The sequence below is a fragment of the Notechis scutatus genome, chromosome 3 (genome assembly GCF_049901735.1).
Source record: "Notechis scutatus isolate UNSWTSFEM ecotype Mainland chromosome 3, rNotScu1.2, whole genome shotgun sequence".
In the NCBI taxonomy this organism is placed as follows: Eukaryota; Metazoa; Chordata; class Lepidosauria; order Squamata; family Elapidae; genus Notechis; species Notechis scutatus.
The window spans coordinates 139594164-139614724 of NC_142011.1; the positions used below are offsets into that span (position 1 = coordinate 139594164).

At 37.6% G+C, this 20561-nt stretch overlaps 2 protein-coding genes across 7 annotated transcripts in view; one reads left to right on the forward strand and one right to left on the reverse strand.

Annotated features, from left to right (window-relative positions):
- The first annotated feature begins 348 nt into the window (after positions 1-348).
- On the forward strand, positions 349-8816 carry LOC113418005 (testis expressed protein 56-like). The gene is made up of 3 exons (XM_026676645.2): positions 349-619; positions 4489-4669; positions 8567-8816. The coding sequence occupies exons 1-3, from the start codon at positions 349-351 to the stop codon at positions 8814-8816; spliced, it is 702 nt and encodes a 233-aa protein (XP_026532430.2).
- Positions 7101-20561, reverse strand: part of ECI2 (enoyl-CoA delta isomerase 2) — a 28497-nt gene continuing 15036 nt past the window's right edge. For 2 of the 6 annotated variants that reach the window (XM_026676641.2, XM_026676644.2), the window contains exons 5-10: positions 19797-19866; positions 18455-18557; positions 17349-17469; positions 15400-15489; positions 14735-14878; positions 8041-9093 (exon numbers count right to left, since the gene is read on the reverse strand). In XM_026676641.2, the coding sequence (XP_026532426.1) occupies positions 8938-9093; positions 14735-14878; positions 15400-15489; positions 17349-17469; positions 18455-18557; positions 19797-19866 (684 nt within the window). In that variant the 3' untranslated portion in view covers positions 8041-8937. Of the gene's footprint in view, positions 7354-8040; positions 9094-14734; positions 14879-15399; positions 15490-17348; positions 17470-18454; positions 18558-19796; positions 19867-20561 lie in introns of those variants that run through there. The other 4 variants (XR_015748792.1, XM_087961235.1, XM_087961234.1 and 1 more) reach the window with 4 other exon arrangements.

Consider the following 20561-nt stretch of genomic DNA (forward strand, 5'->3'; position numbering starts at 1 on the left):
TATTGATAACAACTCCTTTCCTTAAAAAACTAAAAAAACAACAGTACTTTTCAGAATGTTTTTTGGGAAAAGACATGCTAATTCTTGGAAATCCAGTTCATCATATCAAGTCAGCAGTGCCATTAAATATATTTTGATAGATAGTTTTTGTCCCTCATTATTGCCTGTGACGTCACATCGCTGTTATGACACCTGGATTACATAGAGGCATGGGCAGAGAAAATGACTTTTCACCAACAATATAAAGAGTTTGATAGGTAGAGAAAGTCAAAAGACCATTGTGTCTGTATTGATAACAACTCCTTTCCTTAAAAAACTAAAAAAAAAAAAAAAACAGTACTTTTCAAAATGTTTTTTGGGAAAAGATCATGTCTTCACTTCCCACGGCCAGCCACAAATCATCAAACAATAAAGAAAGGAAGCCTGTTTTCAAGGATCAGGCCTGTGACAAAATCTAGTCTGAATCTACCATCACTGGTCAAGTCTCAGAAGCTAAAACGCTGTGATAAAATGGATGAGATAAATGAAGTATTCCTAAAGCTCTCTATGCTTCACAACAATTTGCCTGATCCACTGAGAGATATATTGGTTCAATGTGCATGTGAAGATCAACGAAAGTGTAAGTTGTTATCACATATATATATCTATTTTAGAGAATATCTCTACATGAAAATATGGTTGCTGATATTTTTACAGATTGCAATTTCTCAATTTTAATGAAACTGACCACATGTGAAAATACTTGCTTCTTGGGATAAGGAACAGGTGAAGTAGAAAATCTAGCAGGTACAAAGTTTTTTTTGTAAATTTTATGTAACAGAATCTAAAACCTGCTCCGTTTAAACCTGGAGAACTCTGTTGTGCAACAGCAGTGAAAACATCACAAAACACAAAGTTAAACTGAAGATAAGTATGCTGCACACAACCAGTCAAATGGATCCAAATTCTCCTTAAAATAAAACTGCTTTGTTTCCAAAATATCTGCAAAGTGGTACCTTTATATATTGGAAGGGTAGGATGGAAATGTAATTCAAAGTAGTGGAAACTACCATAGGGGCACTGGTCTCTCCCACATATTCCCATGTGTCTTGAATGTGAAGCAATGGAAAGAATTTCAAAAGGATAATATCTCCAGATAACTAGACGAGTGGTTTCAGCTCTGGTGTAAGTTTTAGTAGAGGCACAATTCTACATTGGCACCTCCAGAAATATGTATAATCCTTGTGTGTTGAAGTTTCAGAAGCAATTCAAAATTCTGCTCTAAGAAACTTTGGACCTCACTTGACTGGTTGTGAGATGTTTATTTTGAGGTAACGTTTGCCTTTTGTTGATGTTGGTTATGATGAGACTTGCAACTTAGCTTCTGGATCATCTCCAAAAGCAGCATCATGCAAAGTACATTGTAGTAGTTCAATTGGGCAATCATAGAGGTGTGAGATAATGAACTATGAAGATTGGTACTATTGCATTAATTTGGGGATAAGGCAGATGCAGTTGTTCATATGGAGTTCATATGTAATTGGCTTAAAGCAAAACACTATTTCAAAATTGCATCATTGTTTTTATTTGGCTAACCTGGATTCTGAGATAGTGACTGCATTCAGTTTATTTGGCCTGTCTGAACTCCTAATTTCTTAATAACTGCAGTCTAAAAAGTTGTATGTACTTTAAAAAAGTTAATGTGCTGAAGTCTGAAGTGGGATAAAGAAAGGATTATATTTCAATAAAATTAATCTTCTCTTGCAAGGAGAGCTTTTAATGTAAAGATTTCATAGCAGAATAAGAAAGAAAATATTTGAAATTAGATAGAAAAAGGAAATGGGAAAACCAACAGCAAAAGATATTGAGTTATTTATTTTATTGAAGAATCAAAATTGCACATTACTACAATCATCTCCTGGTTTTGAATATTATTTAAACATTATTAATTTAAGTTTAAGTGCAGGTTAAAACATGGGTCTGTTTCTCATTTTTAGTGTATAATAAAAAGCTATCATACAATTAAATGTAAGGGCACATCCCTCCCTCCCTTCCTTTCTGCCCCATACTCTGAGCAGTCAATACCATATCAGTCAATTAAACATTCAGTACAATAAAAATCCTGTTTCTTTTAAAGAATCAAAACACCTATTTTCAGTTTGAGCCAAAGGCACAATGGCACAATTTTTTAAAAAAATCAACTTATATTCAAAAGACTAGAAATGTAGAGGTGCTGTATTTCTAGATAGTGATGATTCCATAAATTGGAAAGCTACTGTTGGGATGACTTGCCTTCTTGCTCACACCTGATGTGCCTCTGAAGTAGAGGGATTGTCAACAAGCAATGAATGAATTCTGCGCCTGATGTAACTGGAATTGTGCTCTGTAAGACTTAAAAAGGATGACTAATACTTTGAATTGAACCTGGAAGCTGACTGGTAAGCAACACAGCAATTTCAGAATAGAAGTTATCCTGTGCTGGTGGGGTTGATCTGCCAGCATTTTAGCCAGCTAAACTTCCTGGATTGTGTCAGTGGTAGCTTTCGGATTGTCTCCAAGAGGAGTCCCATGTAGAACATGTTTATTTAATTTTATTTGTTTATTTATTTGATTTGTCAATCGCTTACAAGATAATAAGTATAAGTATAAACATGAGTAAGAATACAAGAAATAGGTACGAATAAATGGGGACAATAAGACAGGGATGGTAGGCACGATGGTGCACTTATGCACGCCCCTTTCAGACCTCTTAGGAATGAGGTGAGGTCAACAGTGGATAGTTTGAGGTTAAAGGAGTGGGGGTTAGAGGATGTAACAACAGAGTCAGGTAGTGCATTCCAGGCATTGACCACTCTGTTGCTGAAGTCGTACTTTTTGCAATCGAGTTTGAAGCAGTTTACATTGAGTTTGTATCTGCTGTGTGCTCTTGTATTGTTGTGGTTGAAGCTGAAGTAGTCATTGACTGGTAGGACATTGTAGCAGATAATTTTGTGTGCTGCACTTAAGTCTAACCGTAGGTGGCATAGTTCAAGGTTGTCCAAGCCCAAAATCTCAAGCCTGGTGATATAGGGTATTCTGTTGCGAGCAGAGGAGTCTAGTACTCTTCTTGTGAAATACTTCTGGACTCGTTCAATTGTATTAATGTCCGATATGCAGTGCGGATTCCAGACTGATGAGCTGTATTTGAGTATTGGTCTGGCAAAAGTTTTGTATGCTCTAGTTAGCAATTCGATATTTCTTGAGAAGCTTCGTAAGATTAGATTTACAACTCTTAATGCCTTTTTGGCAATGCTGTTACAGTGAGCTCTGGCGCTTAGGTCATTTGATATGGGAACTCCAAGGTCCTTGACAGAATGAGGATCATCAACAAGGTCATATCCACCAAGTTTGTATTTGGTATACTGATTTTTTTTTACCAATGTGTAGGACAAAGCAATTGTTGGTCGAGATTTGGAGTTGCCAATGTTTGACGATTCAGACACATAATCAAGGTCGCTTTGAAGGATACTAGCATTGTCAGTGGTGTTGAAGTTTTATGTCATCCGCAAAGAGGACACAGTTGCTTATAAGGTGATCACAAAAGTAATTTATATAGAGTATAAAGAGAATCCTAGAATGAAGTCCTAGAATAAAGAGGTCCTAGAATGCTGCCTTGGGGTACACCGCTGTTAACTGGAGCAGGGTTTGATATAGCACTCCCTATTTTTACTATTTGTTGCCTGTTTGACAGGAACACAGTAATCCACTTATGAAGGAATCCGGAAATGCCATAAGAGTTCAGTTTTAACAGTAGTTTGTCATGTTCCACTGAATCAAAGGATTTGCAGAAGTCTATGTAAATTGCATCTATAGCTTTACCCTGGCCAAGTAGAGTAGTCCATATATTTTTGCAGTGTAGGAATTGAAGATTGCAGGACAATTTTTTCCTGAAACCAAATTGTTTTTTGGAGAGTAGGTTGTTTGACTCTAAGTGGAGAGTGGAATTTGTTAATGGTTGATTCCATGACTTTGCACGTGACACAACACAGTGAGATTGGTCTGTAGTTTTCAACCAGGCTGGGGTCACCTTTTTTGAAGATAGGGATGATTGTAGCTAAGGTCCATAGGTTTGGTAAGGAGCTGGTTCTGAATGATATCTCATATATAATGCTTAGGGGTTCCGCTATGGCAGAGGAGAGCTTTTTTAAGAAGTACGCATATAATCCATCAGGGCCAATAGATAGGGATGGTTTTAGGTTACATAGTGCCTTTTCTATGCTATTTTCTATAAAGTCAATATGTAGTAGGTCATTACAGTTAGTTGTGGTACAATTGGAAATGTGGGGCATGAACCACTGCTGTTTACAAAGACTGAAGTGAAGAATATGTTCCCATATGCAGCCAAATGGTGACCCAGCTATTCCAGACATGACCAACAAAGGTACTGTTTCAAGGCCAGTATTAAGCAAAGGAAACCCTACCAAACACCAATACATTTTAAATTGCAGACAATTCTTCCCTTCTCTTCAGGTTATAAGGTTTCCTTCTTTGACAATTTCTCCATGAATTTGATACCTAAAGAGGCATATTGTTCACCACCACCAAATCATATGCCCCTAAGAAAAAGAAGGATTTCTAACCAGATTGCTAATCAGCCTAGACCTTTTGGAGTCTATAGACAAGATATGCCACTAGCAACTATCATTGCAAGGTAAGGTACAAATAAACAATTATTTTTTTTATCATTGCATCTCCTTCACCCCATTCAGTCTCTATTGTTCTTTTTCTCTAAGTTTTTTCTGTTGCCCCCAAATCCTTTTTTTTTTTGCTAGACAATTTCTTTTCTAATACCAAGCCATATTAGAGAAACAGCATTTACTAACCTCTACAAAATATAGTATGACAAAAGTAGAGAATATTGTGTATAGCTCAGTGTTGAACTGTTGTGTTTGTGGCATTTCTCTGAGTTTGACTGTTTTTATGCAGTCTTTCATTACCAGCTAAATACCACCACTTCATAGAAAAGTAAAGTTTGCTGATTGTTTACATGTAATAGCTTGCCCTGCCAGCCTTGGTTGGAGTGTAGTTTCTTCCTTGAAATCTCCTTGATTAGAGTACTGTTTCTACTTTCATTGTTTATCTGGGCTATTTTTTGTTTAATTCGGTGCTGGTTGTTAAGGACAATGGACTTTTTTCCCCTTGACTTTTGATTTGATCTTTTAAATGGTGCATACATGATACTTAGTTTTATACGTCTGTTGATGGTTAATTTATCAGAATGCCAAACTCCCAAGAATTCCTAGCATTTTTGGATTTGACTGCATCTAAATGTCAACAGTTTCTCAGCTGAAATTGTGACTGAATTTGTTCATTCATTCATTCCTCTATAAATGCCCATTAACATTGATGACTTTGGGCAACTCATAGTTAAAATCAAATCAACAACACAACTAATAAACAAAATACAGAAAAGCAGCAAAAACAGAATAACTCCTTGAAACCAAATGAAAAACCCAATTAGAAGCAAAATAAAAAAAAACGCCCAAAATACAAAAGCAGGCAATGCACGTTGTGGATCAATTTAGCTAACTTGAGTTGTAAAGCTGTTGCTTTTAGCTGTAATGTTTCAGATGTTGGATTCAGAGGTAGTAGTTCTAAGGCATTGAATTAAACTTTATTTTTAAAAAAAACTATGAAAAAGTGTGGAAAGAACTTAGCAATGTATGGTTTTGGCTATGGCTATGACCGTTGCTATAATTGGCTTGATGAATAAAAAGGCACTATTACTTCCAACATGGGCTGTGTACTGATTCATAGGGTCGAAGCTTCTGCTAATATACCTAAGACTGTGTCCGATGTTATTGATGACAAAATGACAAAGAAATAGGCAGAGAGACAGGGAGCCTGTAATGTGAAGGATGATGACACTGATGATATTGGATTCCTTTGAGTCTTGATGAATATTCACAGGCTGACTGTGTAATAAACATTTTGAACATGATCCAATATACTATCAACTTTTTTACTGAATAAGTGATTTTCTATGGGAGATCCATGGAAGAGCCAAGCCATGGTAATGAAGGCCATCAGAAGCTGACACTGTTTCTGCAGCAAGATCCTCGAAGTAAAGTCTGCTTATTTAATGCTTTGAAATTCAGCATGGAAAACTACAAGTAGTCCTCAACTTACAGCCATGATTGGGACTGGAACTCCCACTGCTAAGCAATGGGGTCATTATTCAAGTTATGTCCAATTTTATGTCCTTTTTGCTATAGTCCAAGGGTATCAAACTCAAGGTCCAGGGGCCAGATCTGGCCCACAGGTGCTTAGATCTGGCCTATGGGGCTGCTCTGGAAACAGCAAAGGACCGGCCCGCCGTGCCTCTGCCAGCAAAAATGGAACTCAGGAGGGCTGCCTGCTAGCAGAGGATTGCAGGAAGTTGTTGCAGCCAAAAACAGAGCTCGAGAGCCCGTTTTTGCTGACAGAGTGCTTGGGCCACTACAGGCGCCCCTGACACAAGTGACACCAAGCTGGTGACGCCCACCCTGTCCACACCCATCTTGGCCCCCGGAGGTCAAATACAATCCTGATGTGGCCCTCAATGAAACCGAGTTCGACATCCCTGCTATAGTCATTAAGCAATCTTGACTTTGCTTGTTGGAAGCTTGCTGGAAGGTTCCAAAATGGGGATCACATGACCCCAGGATGCTATGACAATTGTGCATGAATCAGTCGTTAAGTCATTTTTTTTAAGCACCTCTGTAACTGCAAGTCACCAAATGAATGGTCATTGACGACTACCTGTAATGATGAGTTGCTTGTCATAATTTTGGTTAGAAGGTGGAGAATATTGTTGTCCCCACTCCAATGCTGATATTTGGCATTATAAGATTAGCAATGGTTTCTCAGCAAAAGAGCACCACATTTAACAAGGAAACACAACCATCTTCCTACATCTGGTACAAATTTTCAGGTGTTTGATAGGTTGGTAGGCAATTGTGGAAGGAGAATCCAGGGATCCTTATCCATATTTAGCTATGCTCGTATTCCTGGAAACTTGAGTAATTGCAGTAATTTAAAATTTGTATACTGAGCCATATGTTTTGACTATTTCACCTCACTCCAGAGATCAAGAGATTGGATTACTGTATTAGCTCAATATAGAATTTAATATCTTCAGGATAGCTTGCTCTCCAATGTCTGCATTCAGGGAACATAAAAACGTGAGAATGTTACCAGTTGTAGATATATAAGATAACTACAACCACATTAACAGTTTTAAAACCATACGGACCAAACGAGTGATATAGATGTTTCAAATTCTCCCTTGAGTTTATATAGCAGTACAGTGACTGATGATATCTTGGGAAGATATGACTGTATTAACATCAAGGCCTAAATCAAGAAAGATGAACAAATGATTAACGGATAAAGCTAAAAAAATAATTTCATTTCTTTGCAGGATGAATAGGTTGGGGAATTGGTATGATGACAACAGTAGTAGGAATGTGGAATGGATGAATATTTTGGATAATAACATTACTAAGATATATACAAATACTGTATATACTCGAGTATAAGCCTAGTTTTTCAGCCCAATTTTTGTGCTGAAAAAATCCCCCTCGGCTTATACTCGAGTCAGATTCCCCTCTGAAAAAAAAATGGTGTGGAGTCGCGGCCTCCGGCGGCAGCGACTCCCAACAGCCCCAGCCGGGAAGGGAAAGGCAAAAAGCGCTTTGCCTTTCCCTTCCCGAGGCGGCGGGACTGGGGCCGCGCCGGCGGTAGTGACTCCTGACTCAGGGGGCCTCCGAGGGAGGGGAAGAGAGTGACTCCTGCCTCCCGCTGTCATCATCATCTTCTTCTTTTGGGTTAGTGAATCAATTAAACCTTTCATGATAGTGAGATCGTTTCCCAAATTAATTATTTTTATTTTTGAAATTTACCAGTAGCTGCTGCATTTCCCACCCTCGGCTTATACTCGAGTCAATAAGTTTTCCCAGTTTTTTTGTGTAAAATTAGGTGCCTCGGCTTATATTCGGGTCGACTTATACTCGAGTATATACGGTAGGTCAAAATCAAGAATATTGTCACATACCATTGTTTATTTTATCAGGCAATTTTAATAAAATATTCTTATTATATATAAATATTCATTACATATATCAATTTCCCACCCCCCAAGTAGTTAGTAAAACAGAACTGTATGTCAGAGATTTGCAATTATGCTAGATATTAAAAAAGGAAGTTGTCCAAGTCTCCCTCCTTCCCACAGAACCAGTCTGTCTTGGAATCTCAAAGTCACAGCTTTCCAAATCATTTACTGTTAAAGAAGCCACCATGAAAAAAAAAAAACCAAAACATTTTAGGGCAGGCATTTTCCTGCTCTGCAATAAAACCTAAATGCCATATGTGCAAGCCATTGTTTTTTAAAAAAACTGTATTCAATGGCATATTTATGGTCGTTAAAAACTCTACAAAATACATCAGAGTATAATGAAGTTGTAAAGTATTAATCCTTATTGTATGCATTTGAAAACAGATATTTGATATATATTTTTTTCTTTAGTAGTGCCATTATTTTGTTTTTGTTTTGCTTTCTCCACAATAGATGGATACCAAAGACCACGTCATTTCAATTTGACCACCAATCAGCTATTCAAGAACTTGCAACTTTTGGTGACATTGAATCCCTCGTCCCTTGTGGAAGACAATCAGCCATCGTCACATTCAAAGAAATCCGCTCTGCATGCAAAGCAGTGAGTGCTTTCCCGCCTAATGGGCCAAACAGGCATCTCCAGTGCTTTTGGCATCATAAATTCATGTCAGACTACAACATTCTAAAAGACAAAGAAAGCTAAGCTCTAGCCAGAATGAAGGGACCATCTGGATATGTATCCAAGGTATTCATTTAATGACAATTTTTGTAGTAAAGGAAGAGAAACAACTTACAGCAATTTATTTTGCGCGATTGGCTCGAGACTAGAGCTTTGATTTCTTCTGCATGAAGCTCATTACAGCTTGCATGCATTCTTCAGATAGCCATCTTTCCATGAGACATTCACATTCCTGAGAATTAACTTCGTATAGCTTCTCTTTCTCCATGTTTCGTATTAGCTGCTTGGAGACTGCCAAAGTCTGGAGAGGTAAAGAAATAAGTAACATCTGGTTAATATGGACCACAGCAAGCCCATCTGGCTGGTATTGTTAACTGAGGATCAAGGAGAGAATTTACGTAGAGACCTAGAGCCCAAAATCGGGGCCTGCCCTCTGCCCTCTCTCTGCTCAATCATTTTCCCTTCAGCTGACTTCCAAACCCAAAACAATTCCAAGGGAATAATTAGGTGCCTATCTCCCAAATTTCTATGCTATATTGCTTTCTTGGGAAAGAATAGGCCTAGAGCACAAGTTTACTTAAAATTATGTGCGCTATACAACAAGAAACCTGGGTGTTGTTTCATAAACGAAGTGGATTACATAACAGATTTTATCTTTATGTTGTTGAAGAAATTATAATGGAAATTGTCTTTCTGTTTATAGATGGTCAACAGCTGTCCCTCTACATTACAAGTGAAAAGAAGGAAGAAGGCAATTAGGACAAATAAAATCGGTCATTCCATATCTTTCTGCCTCTAATACTCATTTCTCTCAGTATATGTTAAAACCATCCACAGTACAAGCAAACCTTATCAATTTGAATTAGTTTACTGTATTTGTTTAATGTCAAAAACGGTTGGAAAGCCTTTTTTATGAGATCTGTACTGTTTAACATAGTCTTTAACGTAAAGAGTCAGGCAGATTTAACTATGATTTGAATTCAGCAGATTTTTAATTGCAATTCTCTTCATCTCCACATACATGCAGTCTTTCTCTATAAATATGTACTCAGAAATAAAGTCGTAATTGGTTCTCAGAGATTTAAAACCATATAGAGATGTATAGAACTGCAGCATGGATATAATTCATGGTTTGGTTGTTTCCAGGGTAAGATAGATAGGCCATGATTGTGTCTGAAAAAAATGTTAACAGACATAGATGCTTGTCAAATGCATAGTTTCAAGCTGTCACTATTATCTACCTTATAGAGTTCCACAACAGAGAGAACACAAAAGCGCTTCAATCCACAGTGTCCCATTCTGCCTGCCTGCCTGCCTGCCTTAGTTTCTGGTTGTTTGGGAGCAGCTTCGGCTGAGAATAATAACTATTCGCCTCTTTTACTCAGCCGAAGCTGTTCCGATTCAACCATTAACGAAGGCAGGCAGGCAGGCAGAACGGAGCACTGCGGGCGGGCGGGCGGACGGGGTGGGGGAGAAAGGCGACAGGAAAAGCCCCCCCCCCGCTTCTTTGAAGCAGTTTCTTCCTGTGCTGGTGGAGGAGCGAGAGAGCGACTGAGAGAGCTGACCCAGAGAGAAGGACAGGCTTCGGTTGCTTCCTCCCTCCCCTTCTTTCATTTGTGTCCTTGATCCCCGATCCCAGCAGCATTCACCGAAGGCTTCTTAACATTATATCGGCGTATAACACGCATACATCATTTGCCCCCTATTTTCAGGGGGAAAAAAGTGCGTGTTATACGCCGATAAATACGGTAGCTTAAGTAGAATAATTTCTGACTGGGAAAGGATACAGATTCAGCTATTTATCCACAAATAGGATTTGAAACAAAATCAATGGGTAATATTTTTATTATATTTGTTGTATTTCTTTTCTTTCTAGTTTGTTATTGTCCCTCCAAAACCATTTTTCAATATTCTGTGGGTACCAAGCTAGTTCAGATTCACTGAGATATTTTGGAAGTACCCTTACATTCTTTTGCTTTTTTCTTTTATTTCTAGTTCATTGGTTGTGTTGCAACCTTCTTCCTTATAGTTTCCCTCCCGTGAATTGATTATGGCATTAGGAATGTACAAAACATTTCAATCTTACAACATTTCAAAGGAAACGCATATAGCTCCAAGAACAAAATGTTTGCTTCAAGTGGTGTCATTTCAATATACAATTTGGAGTTCTTACAGGTAGTTCTTGACTTAGAACATAAATACAGCTATAGGTTGTTGCAGTTGTAAGTCGAGGCATCACCTGACTGGATTTGAAGTTACAACTATCTTTTTACAATGGTCATTAAATGGGGGCCACACTTGTTAAGCAAATCTATCCCCCCCAATGGGCACCTTATGCTAGAAAGCAGAAATAAGCCAGAAAGCAGCGAAAAACACAGCAAACTGTGATTGTGGGTCACTGCAAATGGCCATAAAATGAGCCAATTGTCAAGTGCCTAAAATGCAATCGTGACCACGGAGGGTTTGTGTCCATGATAGCTACAAAAACAGATCATAGGTAGCTTTGGAGAGGTTCATTGTAACTCTGAACATTTTTTAAATGACCGGTTGCAAGTTGAGGACTACCTGTAATTTGCCCTTTTGTGATTTTACTCTTCCCAGTTCAGCTAGTACTGCAACAGGGATCTGCCTTGTTCCCGCTGCTTCTGGTTTACCTTGGACGGAATAATATGGGATTGGAATATTAAGAGAAAAAATGTGTGCAGCTCAAAAAAGTTTGCTTGCAGCTCAGTCGTTGCTGGTGTGCCTGGTTAAGTTATAGCTGTTGATATTTTATAAGCTATTTGATCTGAGAAACTGGGGTAGGTTGCAATTAAGAGTAAAATTCGTATATATTTTGAGTCGTGCCTTATTTTGCAAGCAAATAATGCAAAGCTTTGTAGGTGCATGCAGTGCTGTGTCCCAATACTCATAGCACTAGCACTTAAGACTTATATACCGCTTCACAGTGCTTTTACAGCCCTTCTCTAAGCAGTTGACAGAGCCAGCATATTGCCCTCAACAATCTGGGTCTTCATTTTTTTTTTTTTAAAACAAGTTTTATTAATTTTTAAAACACACAAATTATCATTATTCATTACATGTTTAAACCTTTTTCCCTTGTAAATTTAACAAGTCAGATAAATTATGATTCTGTTTTAAACCATTTCCATATAATATACCAAAACCTCTTATTCAATTTCTCTTTACTTCTCTTTACTCTTATTCAATATCATTATTATTATTTCATCTGTTTCTTTCTGACTTAGTTACCATTATTCTCATTCTATATTTCTACAAGTTTTTACCAATTCTCCCCCCAAAAAAGACATATACACACAACACACAAAACATAAAAAAAATATCTTTTTGAAAGTAACTTGGACCCAGGTATCTCTCTCTTCATGGACTTCAATTATATTCATGCTCATCTTACATATCATTACTTATTTTATTTACCATTCTAAGCCTTCTATATTAACTTCTCCACATATTTCACACTTCTTAATTCTACCTTAATTAATCATCTTAGTTTAAATCATTATATTCTCATCCCTTATGAAAAAAAAGAAAATCAGTTTCTCCTGAAATCATTAATCAGAGTATGATGCCTTTCTATCTCCCCCCTAAGTTAATCAAATTAATCTTTAAAATAATATCTAATACCCAATCAGATTTTGCTTGGTACATTCTATCTAACTAATACATCCAACACAATTAAGTGCATAATTAGAGAATAAATCCAAATATTAAAAAGAAATACTATAATAAAAATTTCATAATAACATCAATACCATAATTTTATTAAACTCTTTAATTAAAACAATATTCTAAACCCCTCCTATTATTAAGTTTTAAAACCAATCATTTTTAAACATTTTAACATTTTAATCTCTTATCAACTCTTAAACCATTGCAATACTACCATCTCATCTTATGTACCTTGCAAAATCTTTTTACTTTATCCATTATCCATAAAAATTCCTTTTTCCATTTAATTTCAAAACGTTGTAGCTTTTCTCCACCTTTTCCCTTTCTTTCTTTTCCCAACAAACCTTTCTACCCCCCCTTCTTCTAGCCTCTGCCTTACCGGCTTCCCTTCTCTGTCGTATTTCTTTTCCCCTTTGTTTACAATCATCATATTGGTTTTGCACTTTATTTTTCCCTTTCTTAAATGTTTTTTTAGATCTTAAGTCCTTAAATCCTTTAGTTTTCTTCTTTTCTCTTCTTTTCTTTTCTTTCTCTCTTCTTTTTTTCTGGATCAAATTCTGAGATTCATTAAAGATGGCTCCTTCCTTTCTTTCTTGTTCCTCTGCTGTCTTCATCTGTTGTAATTTTTGTTGATAATTAGTAAGCGCCATTTCTAAGAAAAGGAAAGCTTCTTCCACACCATTTCTTAGTTCCTCAACAGAAAGAGCCATTATAAATCTTTTCTTTTCTCCTTCTTTCTTCTTACAACAACCAGAATATTCAAAAGAAAATAAAAAAGATAAAACAGTCCCAAAGTTATCAATCAGTCCAAACCAAGGCAGAGTTCTCACTTTCTCCTTCTGGGGTGATATCAATCAAAGAGAAAGAAAGTCCAAATCTGTTTAAAGTCTTGTTACAATATATTCTAGTCTTCAAATCCTTAAGGCATCTGCTCCAACAAATCTTAACATACAAATATTTTCTTTTTAATCCTCTCTCTTCCCACTCATCGCTTAAACCCAATTTCCACCTAAAAAAATAGGTTTCTTAATATCCAGTTATTTATTCCGTGGGAAAAGAGGGAAAGCTATCCTTTCAGCACCTTCAAGCAGCCGCTTTTTTCCTCTTCTGGCAGGTATTATTCAGAAAGTCATACTTTTCAGGAATTTTATTAAATATGTCTTAGAGTCCTAGGAGCCAAGAAAAACTTTCTCCTCTCAATCACTTTCTCCACTTCCTCCTGCGCATTCTTACCCGGCTGCCAGCTTCTTTGTGGCGGCCATTACGGACCGCCGCTGCACCGTCCTGGGAAAAGGGGGTTCTGCCGGCCAGGGAGGGGGTCTGCAGCACCCCAAACCCTTCTCCGGATCCCCTACCTTCAGCTGCCCCTGCAGGGCAGCCTAGCTCCGCACCCGGCTGGGTCGGAGCCCCAAAAACGGCTAGCGCGGCAGGGATCGCGCAGCTTCGCAAATCCTGCCGCCGCGGCCGACAAACCGGAAGTCTCCAATCTGGGTCTTCATTTTACTGACCTCGGTAGAATGGAAGGCTGAGTCAATCTTGAGCCCCGTCACGATCGAACTCCAGGTTGCGGGAAGAATTTGCCTACAATACTGCATTCTAACCACTGCGCCACCAGGGCTTCTATTCATAAGGCTGCATAGACGTAAAAGCTATAAAGTTTTGGTTGATTGCTTTTTAGCTTTGGAATGTAGGTGCACTTTGTGCAAGCTCATATTCTCGCTACTCTTGCTTTTTATTTCTAGAGTGCATTTACAAATAAAATAAAAACAAATGAATCTTATTTTGGTTTGGGATTGTTATTAACCTCTTGTCCTCTCTTGGTGAGGTTCTCTTCTGTTAAAAGGGTTACTCACTTAGATTACATAGGTGGGTATGTTCTTGCCCTATTATTATTTGCTACTATTTTAGAATACATTCTGCTGGTTTCTTGCAAATCATATTTTTAAGTTATGCTTTAATCTTTAATTCAGTTTATTAGATAAGCAATTTAGGAGTGGTGCAGTGGCCTAGAGGGGGGAGCTCTCGCCTCACAGCCAGGAGGCTGTGAGTTTGATCCTCGGTAGAGGTAGGTATTTCTCTCTCTGGGCACGATGAGAATATATCTGCTGAACATACCTCCGCATTGGTGACAGGAAGGGCATCTGGCCAGTAAACAGTCAGTTCCATTCAGTTGCCCAGACTCCACTCTACAAGGAATTGTGGGGTTGTTAAAAGATGATGGTGATTAGATAAGCAATTTTGCTAACACTAACCTTTTTAGGAAGATTAGCATAAGCCTTCAGCCTTGCCCACACTTCTTTTTGGAATGTACTGTCAGGAAAAACCTCAGCCACAAGCCCCTGAGAACAGGCTTCTGCAGCAGTTAGCTTCTTGTTGAAAAGCAGCATTTCAGTGGCCTGATTAAATGAGAAAAGAAACAACGGCTCATTCTGACTTTCCACTGTTTCTAGCTTCTTGTTGAAAAGCAACATTTCAGTGGCCTGATTAAATGAGAAAAGAAACAACGGCTCATTCTGACTTTCCACTGTTTCTTGTTATATATAAGGGATAGAAGAACACATCAGAGTATCATTCATAAACTATCTCAAGGTTCAGCCACTGACATCTACCCATGACTCTGATAGGCAGAGTAAAAATAGGTCATTTGGACATGGCTGATCAAGAAGCAATTCTGATATGTGACAAGGCAATTCCCTATGATATTATTACAGCATTAGTATATTTTGGTCAGCTAACTGCTCTGAATATTAAAATGTTATTAAAATACAGTCGTGACCATGCTCCATATGGCACATAAGAGCCCATCCTTACATGGCCCTGTTCTTCATTCCTAACATGTGTTCCTTCTGGAACAAAACCGAAGAGCTTTTTTTTTTTCTAAATCAACCATCAAGCAGATAAAATCTTCACGTGCTACCTTAGTTAACCCCATAATTTTGGGGAATGTGTATGAAGAACATCCTTCTGGACTTTGACCCAGGTTGCTAAAAGGTGTATGAAAGGTAGCCTGTGTGGAAAAGAAATATTGTCAACATAGAGACTTTATTTTTCCTTAGAAGAAAGAATATAGCCATGGCATTTTTCAAATGGTATGATTAAAAACTCACACTGAGAGCTCTAAGTGTGAACTTCTCTGATCCAGTTACAGTACAATCGTTATCTACAACAAGAGTAACTTTAACATGCACTGAATATTCCTGTATTTACAGGGAGGTTTTTTGTTATGTGTGTGCAAGTGGCAAGACTCTGATGTTGAGATGTGTAAGATTCAGAGATTCATGGATGGAATATTCTATGTCAAATCTACTCCAAGCCATGCTATTCCAGATGGAAACTGGCAGTTTTCTCAAAGTAAATTCCCTAAATCTGGTTTAAAGTGTCCCTTGGAGTAAATACCCTATTCAGATGTAATTAGAGTATGTTCTTTAAACCAGAATTATCCACAATATTGATGTTATATGAGACTGCTTAAATGAAAAAGCAATTGTGTGACGGTCATTACATCGCTGTTATTATTTGCTGGTGATGCTTCCTTGTGTTACAGGACGAGCTGCATATACCGTATGAATACTGGAATTTTCTTTGCACGAGTGTAGTCTTCCAAATTAAAGAATTTCTTTCTGAGAGAACCAATGGTGGAGGCAAGGAAATTGACATTTAGGCAGGGAGGGGGGGAAAAAACCCTAAACCCTGTGCAAGCTGACAATGTAAGAGATGAGGTGCATAAGACAAGGAATAAGAAAACCACAGTAGTGTTGCATGGAGATGGGAGGAGGGAAGGTGAGAGAGGCAACTGGATGAGCAGGAAGCATAGACAATCCACAGCTGATCATCAGAAAGGACCAGGGGACCTCTGCAACAGATGAAGAACCACCACTGGTGGGATTAAAATAATTTAACAACCGGTTCACCCAAGGTCAGGTTGGCTGTTGTGGGAGGGGTGCCCCACCCTCATCCTCTAGCTCCACCGCACATGCGGGATGAACCTCCTGCGATGGCCAAGCAAACCCTGGATGAACCAATTGTTAAATTAACCACCACCCCTCCCCGCTATCAAAGTGGATCCTGGGCACTGTGCTGCAATGGAGAAATGTGCAACAGAGCGGCTGGCATGAATGAAGGAGGAGGAGTAGGGAGAAGAAACAGGGAAAGTGGCTTTCTCATTCCCTCATGCCAGCCACTCTGTTGCCCGTTTCTTCATTGCAGTGCAGTGTCCAGGATCCACTTCGATAATGTGTGTGTAGGGGGGGGGGGGTGTAAATAATTTAAAAACAAGTTCACCTGAAAAGGCACCCTTGGATAAGTAGCAATGCAGTGCGAGACCCAGGCAGTTCAGATGAAAGAGTTAAGAGTTTGAGTAAAAGGGACACACTCTTATCTCCCTACATTCATGTTTTTTTGGGAACCACAGTAACTAGGCTAGTGAAGGAAAGTGATTAGTATCCTAAGGCAAACATTTACATAAGCAGTGGGGGGAAGTGGGAGAGGTTATCTTGTATTTTACAAACAAAGAACTATTAAGGTTTTCTTTAGGACTTTATTGTTGCACTTAAACATACAATTTCTTTGTATTTTTGGAGTTATGAGTGTGCCAGCTTGCAGGTGCTTCTACAGAGGTTTTTCTTTTTTATAGGTCTACGTGCCTATATCCCTTTCCAGTATGAGAACATTCAGTAAAAAATATAATTCAATTTTATGAAGAAAAACTCCAGTTCTCATATATAGCATCTCACTCTGCCAACCTTGATTCTCAAAGTAGGGAGGGGGGAAGGAACTCTATCTTGAACAAATAAACAATATTCCAACAAAAGTCTATGTCCACAATGATCTGATGGTAGTGACAGGAATCAAAGAGAAAAAACTTACTTGGTCCGTAGCATATACGATGTCAAAAAGTCCAAGCAGAGTTACAGAGATCCCGACAGCTGGCCCATTTACCACAGCAATTAATGGCTTTGGAAAATCAATAAAATGTTGAACGAATTTTCTGCGAAGAGAAAGGAATAGGAATCAATTTACAAACAAGATAATATTTTGGAATGTTACAATAAGTGAACATTTTTTTTCTGTTAGGGGAAAAAACCCACTAACAATTTATTAGATATTCCTACAGTTGAAATTCCCTGAGAATGTACATCTTTCTGGAGTTTTAAATATACAATATCTACCTTGAAATCGTTCTCTGAGACCTAAAATGACTTTGGCTTTACTACTGTACCATTCTACGACTGAATGGGTGAAAAGTACATCAGAAGATTTTGTTTTAAAAAAAATCTTGGTAATCATTTATTTCTAGGTCAAGATACACAAAGTATTAGACAGATTTTTCTACACTATGCACATAAAAAGGAACTAAGATGTACATTTTTAATAGTGGAAACTGGCTTCTTTAAAATCTATTATTTAATTAATTGCTTGTGTCTCATTTTGATACATATTTAAGAAATAATTTGAGATAACATATTTTCTTTCCAAATCTTAGAATATTCTCGGGCAGAAATATTTCTTAATTATTATTTATTAAATTTGTTTGCCACCCATCTCGCCACAAGGCAGCTAACAACATCAATAAAAATTATGACTAAAGATGGTGAGGAAGGGAGCAGGATGTAACTGACGATAGGGAAAAAGATACGGGGGAAAATACAAGACAGGTATTTATTGAAGCAGAGGCTTCTGGTCAAAACTAAGCAGAAGAGGAAATTCTTTCCAGTTATGATTCCCATGGTGCACTCTGTGCAATTATTTTTCTATATTAACTTTACATGCTGAGGGCATACAGTTTTATACTGTTTAAGTTTATATAGATATGAATAAAACACTAATTTCTGATACTGGGGATTTATAGTTATAAGCCTGTACGTATTTATTTATTAAGGAATAAGTAACAGAATGGGATATGACCTTTTTCTGCTTATCATTCATTGTGCATATTCATTATACATTTTAACAAAAATGAAAACAAGTCATACTTGAGCAGCTCTGCACTATTCTTTGCAGACTCTTCCATTCCACCAGGTGAAATTTGGGTAAAGTTGCTCAGGTCATTTCCACTACAGTAATAGTCTCCATTACCTACATAGAAGCAAATTATTTTAAAAAGAATGAAATAAATACAAGTAGTCACTTAATGACTACAATTTGAATCAGCAACTTCCTTGGGACCACACCTAACTCACCTCAGTTCCTCTGTGGTCATTAAGCAAATCATTCATGATTAAATATAAAGTCATATGACCACAAGTTGAGACATATAGTCCTTAACTTACAACCAAAATTGAGCCTAAAATATCTGTTGCAATAGCTACACATTCTAGGATTGCTCATAAATCTGCTTTTTCAGTGCCTTTGTAAATTTAAACAGTTGCTGAACGAAGAGGTTACTAACAGAGGACTACCAGTATTACCTTCAGAAAGAGTGCTCTAGGCAAAAGTAATCAATTTATTTTGAACAGGGTTCAACATTAGTTGAAGATTACACTGCACTGATTTCAATGATTAACCTTACTTATTTTTAATCCCATCTTTATTACTTTATAAATAACTAAATGTGACAAAAGTACACAATGCCCTTTCCTTGTCCTATTTTCTCCACAACAACCCAGTGAGGTGTGTTGACTGAGACAGTGACAGGCCCAAAGTCACTCAACTGGCTTTCATGCTTAATTCTTTCCAGAAATCAGTAACTAAATGGGAGCAATAATTTTGGCAACAGTATGAAAAACTAGCATTCTTTAGAATCCTAGATGCTGTTACTGCATGTTAATGCAACTACTACATCTAGAAAATATATTCTTTCCCCACACTAACTCAAACTTGATTGAACAAGATTGCCTTTTTAATTGCTTTTAGCTCCTCCAAAGACATCCCAGTAATATCCCTGTCATCCATCCATCGTTTCTACTTTCTTCAGCCTTGCCAAGCAGTCAGGTTTGTTGTCCATCGTCTACTTGCATGATATGCTCAAAAGATATGAGTTTCTGATTCCTAATGCTTGTTTGAAGTCAGTTTTTGTATACTCTCAAACCACCTTAGCTCTTAATGCTGACTTGCTTTCACTCTTCTGATATTTGTTATCACTGAAATATCTCTACTCATGATTTTGCCTGTTTCATATAGCCATTTTCCCTAGGATTCTCAATTTTTTAGCACACTACCCATCTGAAACCAGTTTTTAACCAACTATCCAACACCTTTACTTCATTGTCAACTGCAAATTCACTGTGCATGCAGGTTGACACAAACATGTGCGTTGCTGTTTTGTTAATATTTAATATTAGCACAGATTTTCACTTTCATGGTAAAAGCTAATACCTGTAAGTACTGTTATAGTAGAATCATCATTTGCGGCTTCCTCAAGCGCTTTCATAATTTCATTGTACATCTGCACAAGAGAATTAACAAATTAAAAATAAATTCCCATTCTAGAATTCAGAAAGTTTGAGGAAAAACTTTGGTAGAAGTACTGAATCTCTATTTTATCTCTATCATCCAAAGACTCAACAGAATACAATCTTTTTTTAAGAACTACTGTAGACACAGAATGCTTCCAACAAATAAAATTGTGAATAATGAAATATACAGAATATCAAATTGTGAATAATGAAATATACAGAATATCAAATGTTTTGACCTTTGTAATGAACATATGCAGTCTTTTGACTACAACCTGATGCAAGCTTCTGCTTTGTACATCACCACAGAGGTGAAGCACTCACAACTTTCCCAAATCTCCCTAAATTTTATTCCCTTGAGAGTGATGGATCATGGCATTCTGTAAGTTACCCATTTGTGGTATTTTGGTTGAAAAAAATCTTACCCTATGATGCACAGTTTCACCCAGTTAAAGAGTACAAGAAGTTTAGCAGTATGTAAATATTATTGGTTGCCTACAGCCTACAGGGAAGAGCAACATATGCAAAAGAAAAACAAACAAACAAACCCAATTGTCTTGAGCATTTGGAGTTCTAAGAACATTTGAGTGCTTGTGTTAAATGGCTGCTGAGAGAATACTTGACAATAATATAGGTGACTGATTATATCAATCAACAATTTCAAATAACCGACCCACCAGTGTAC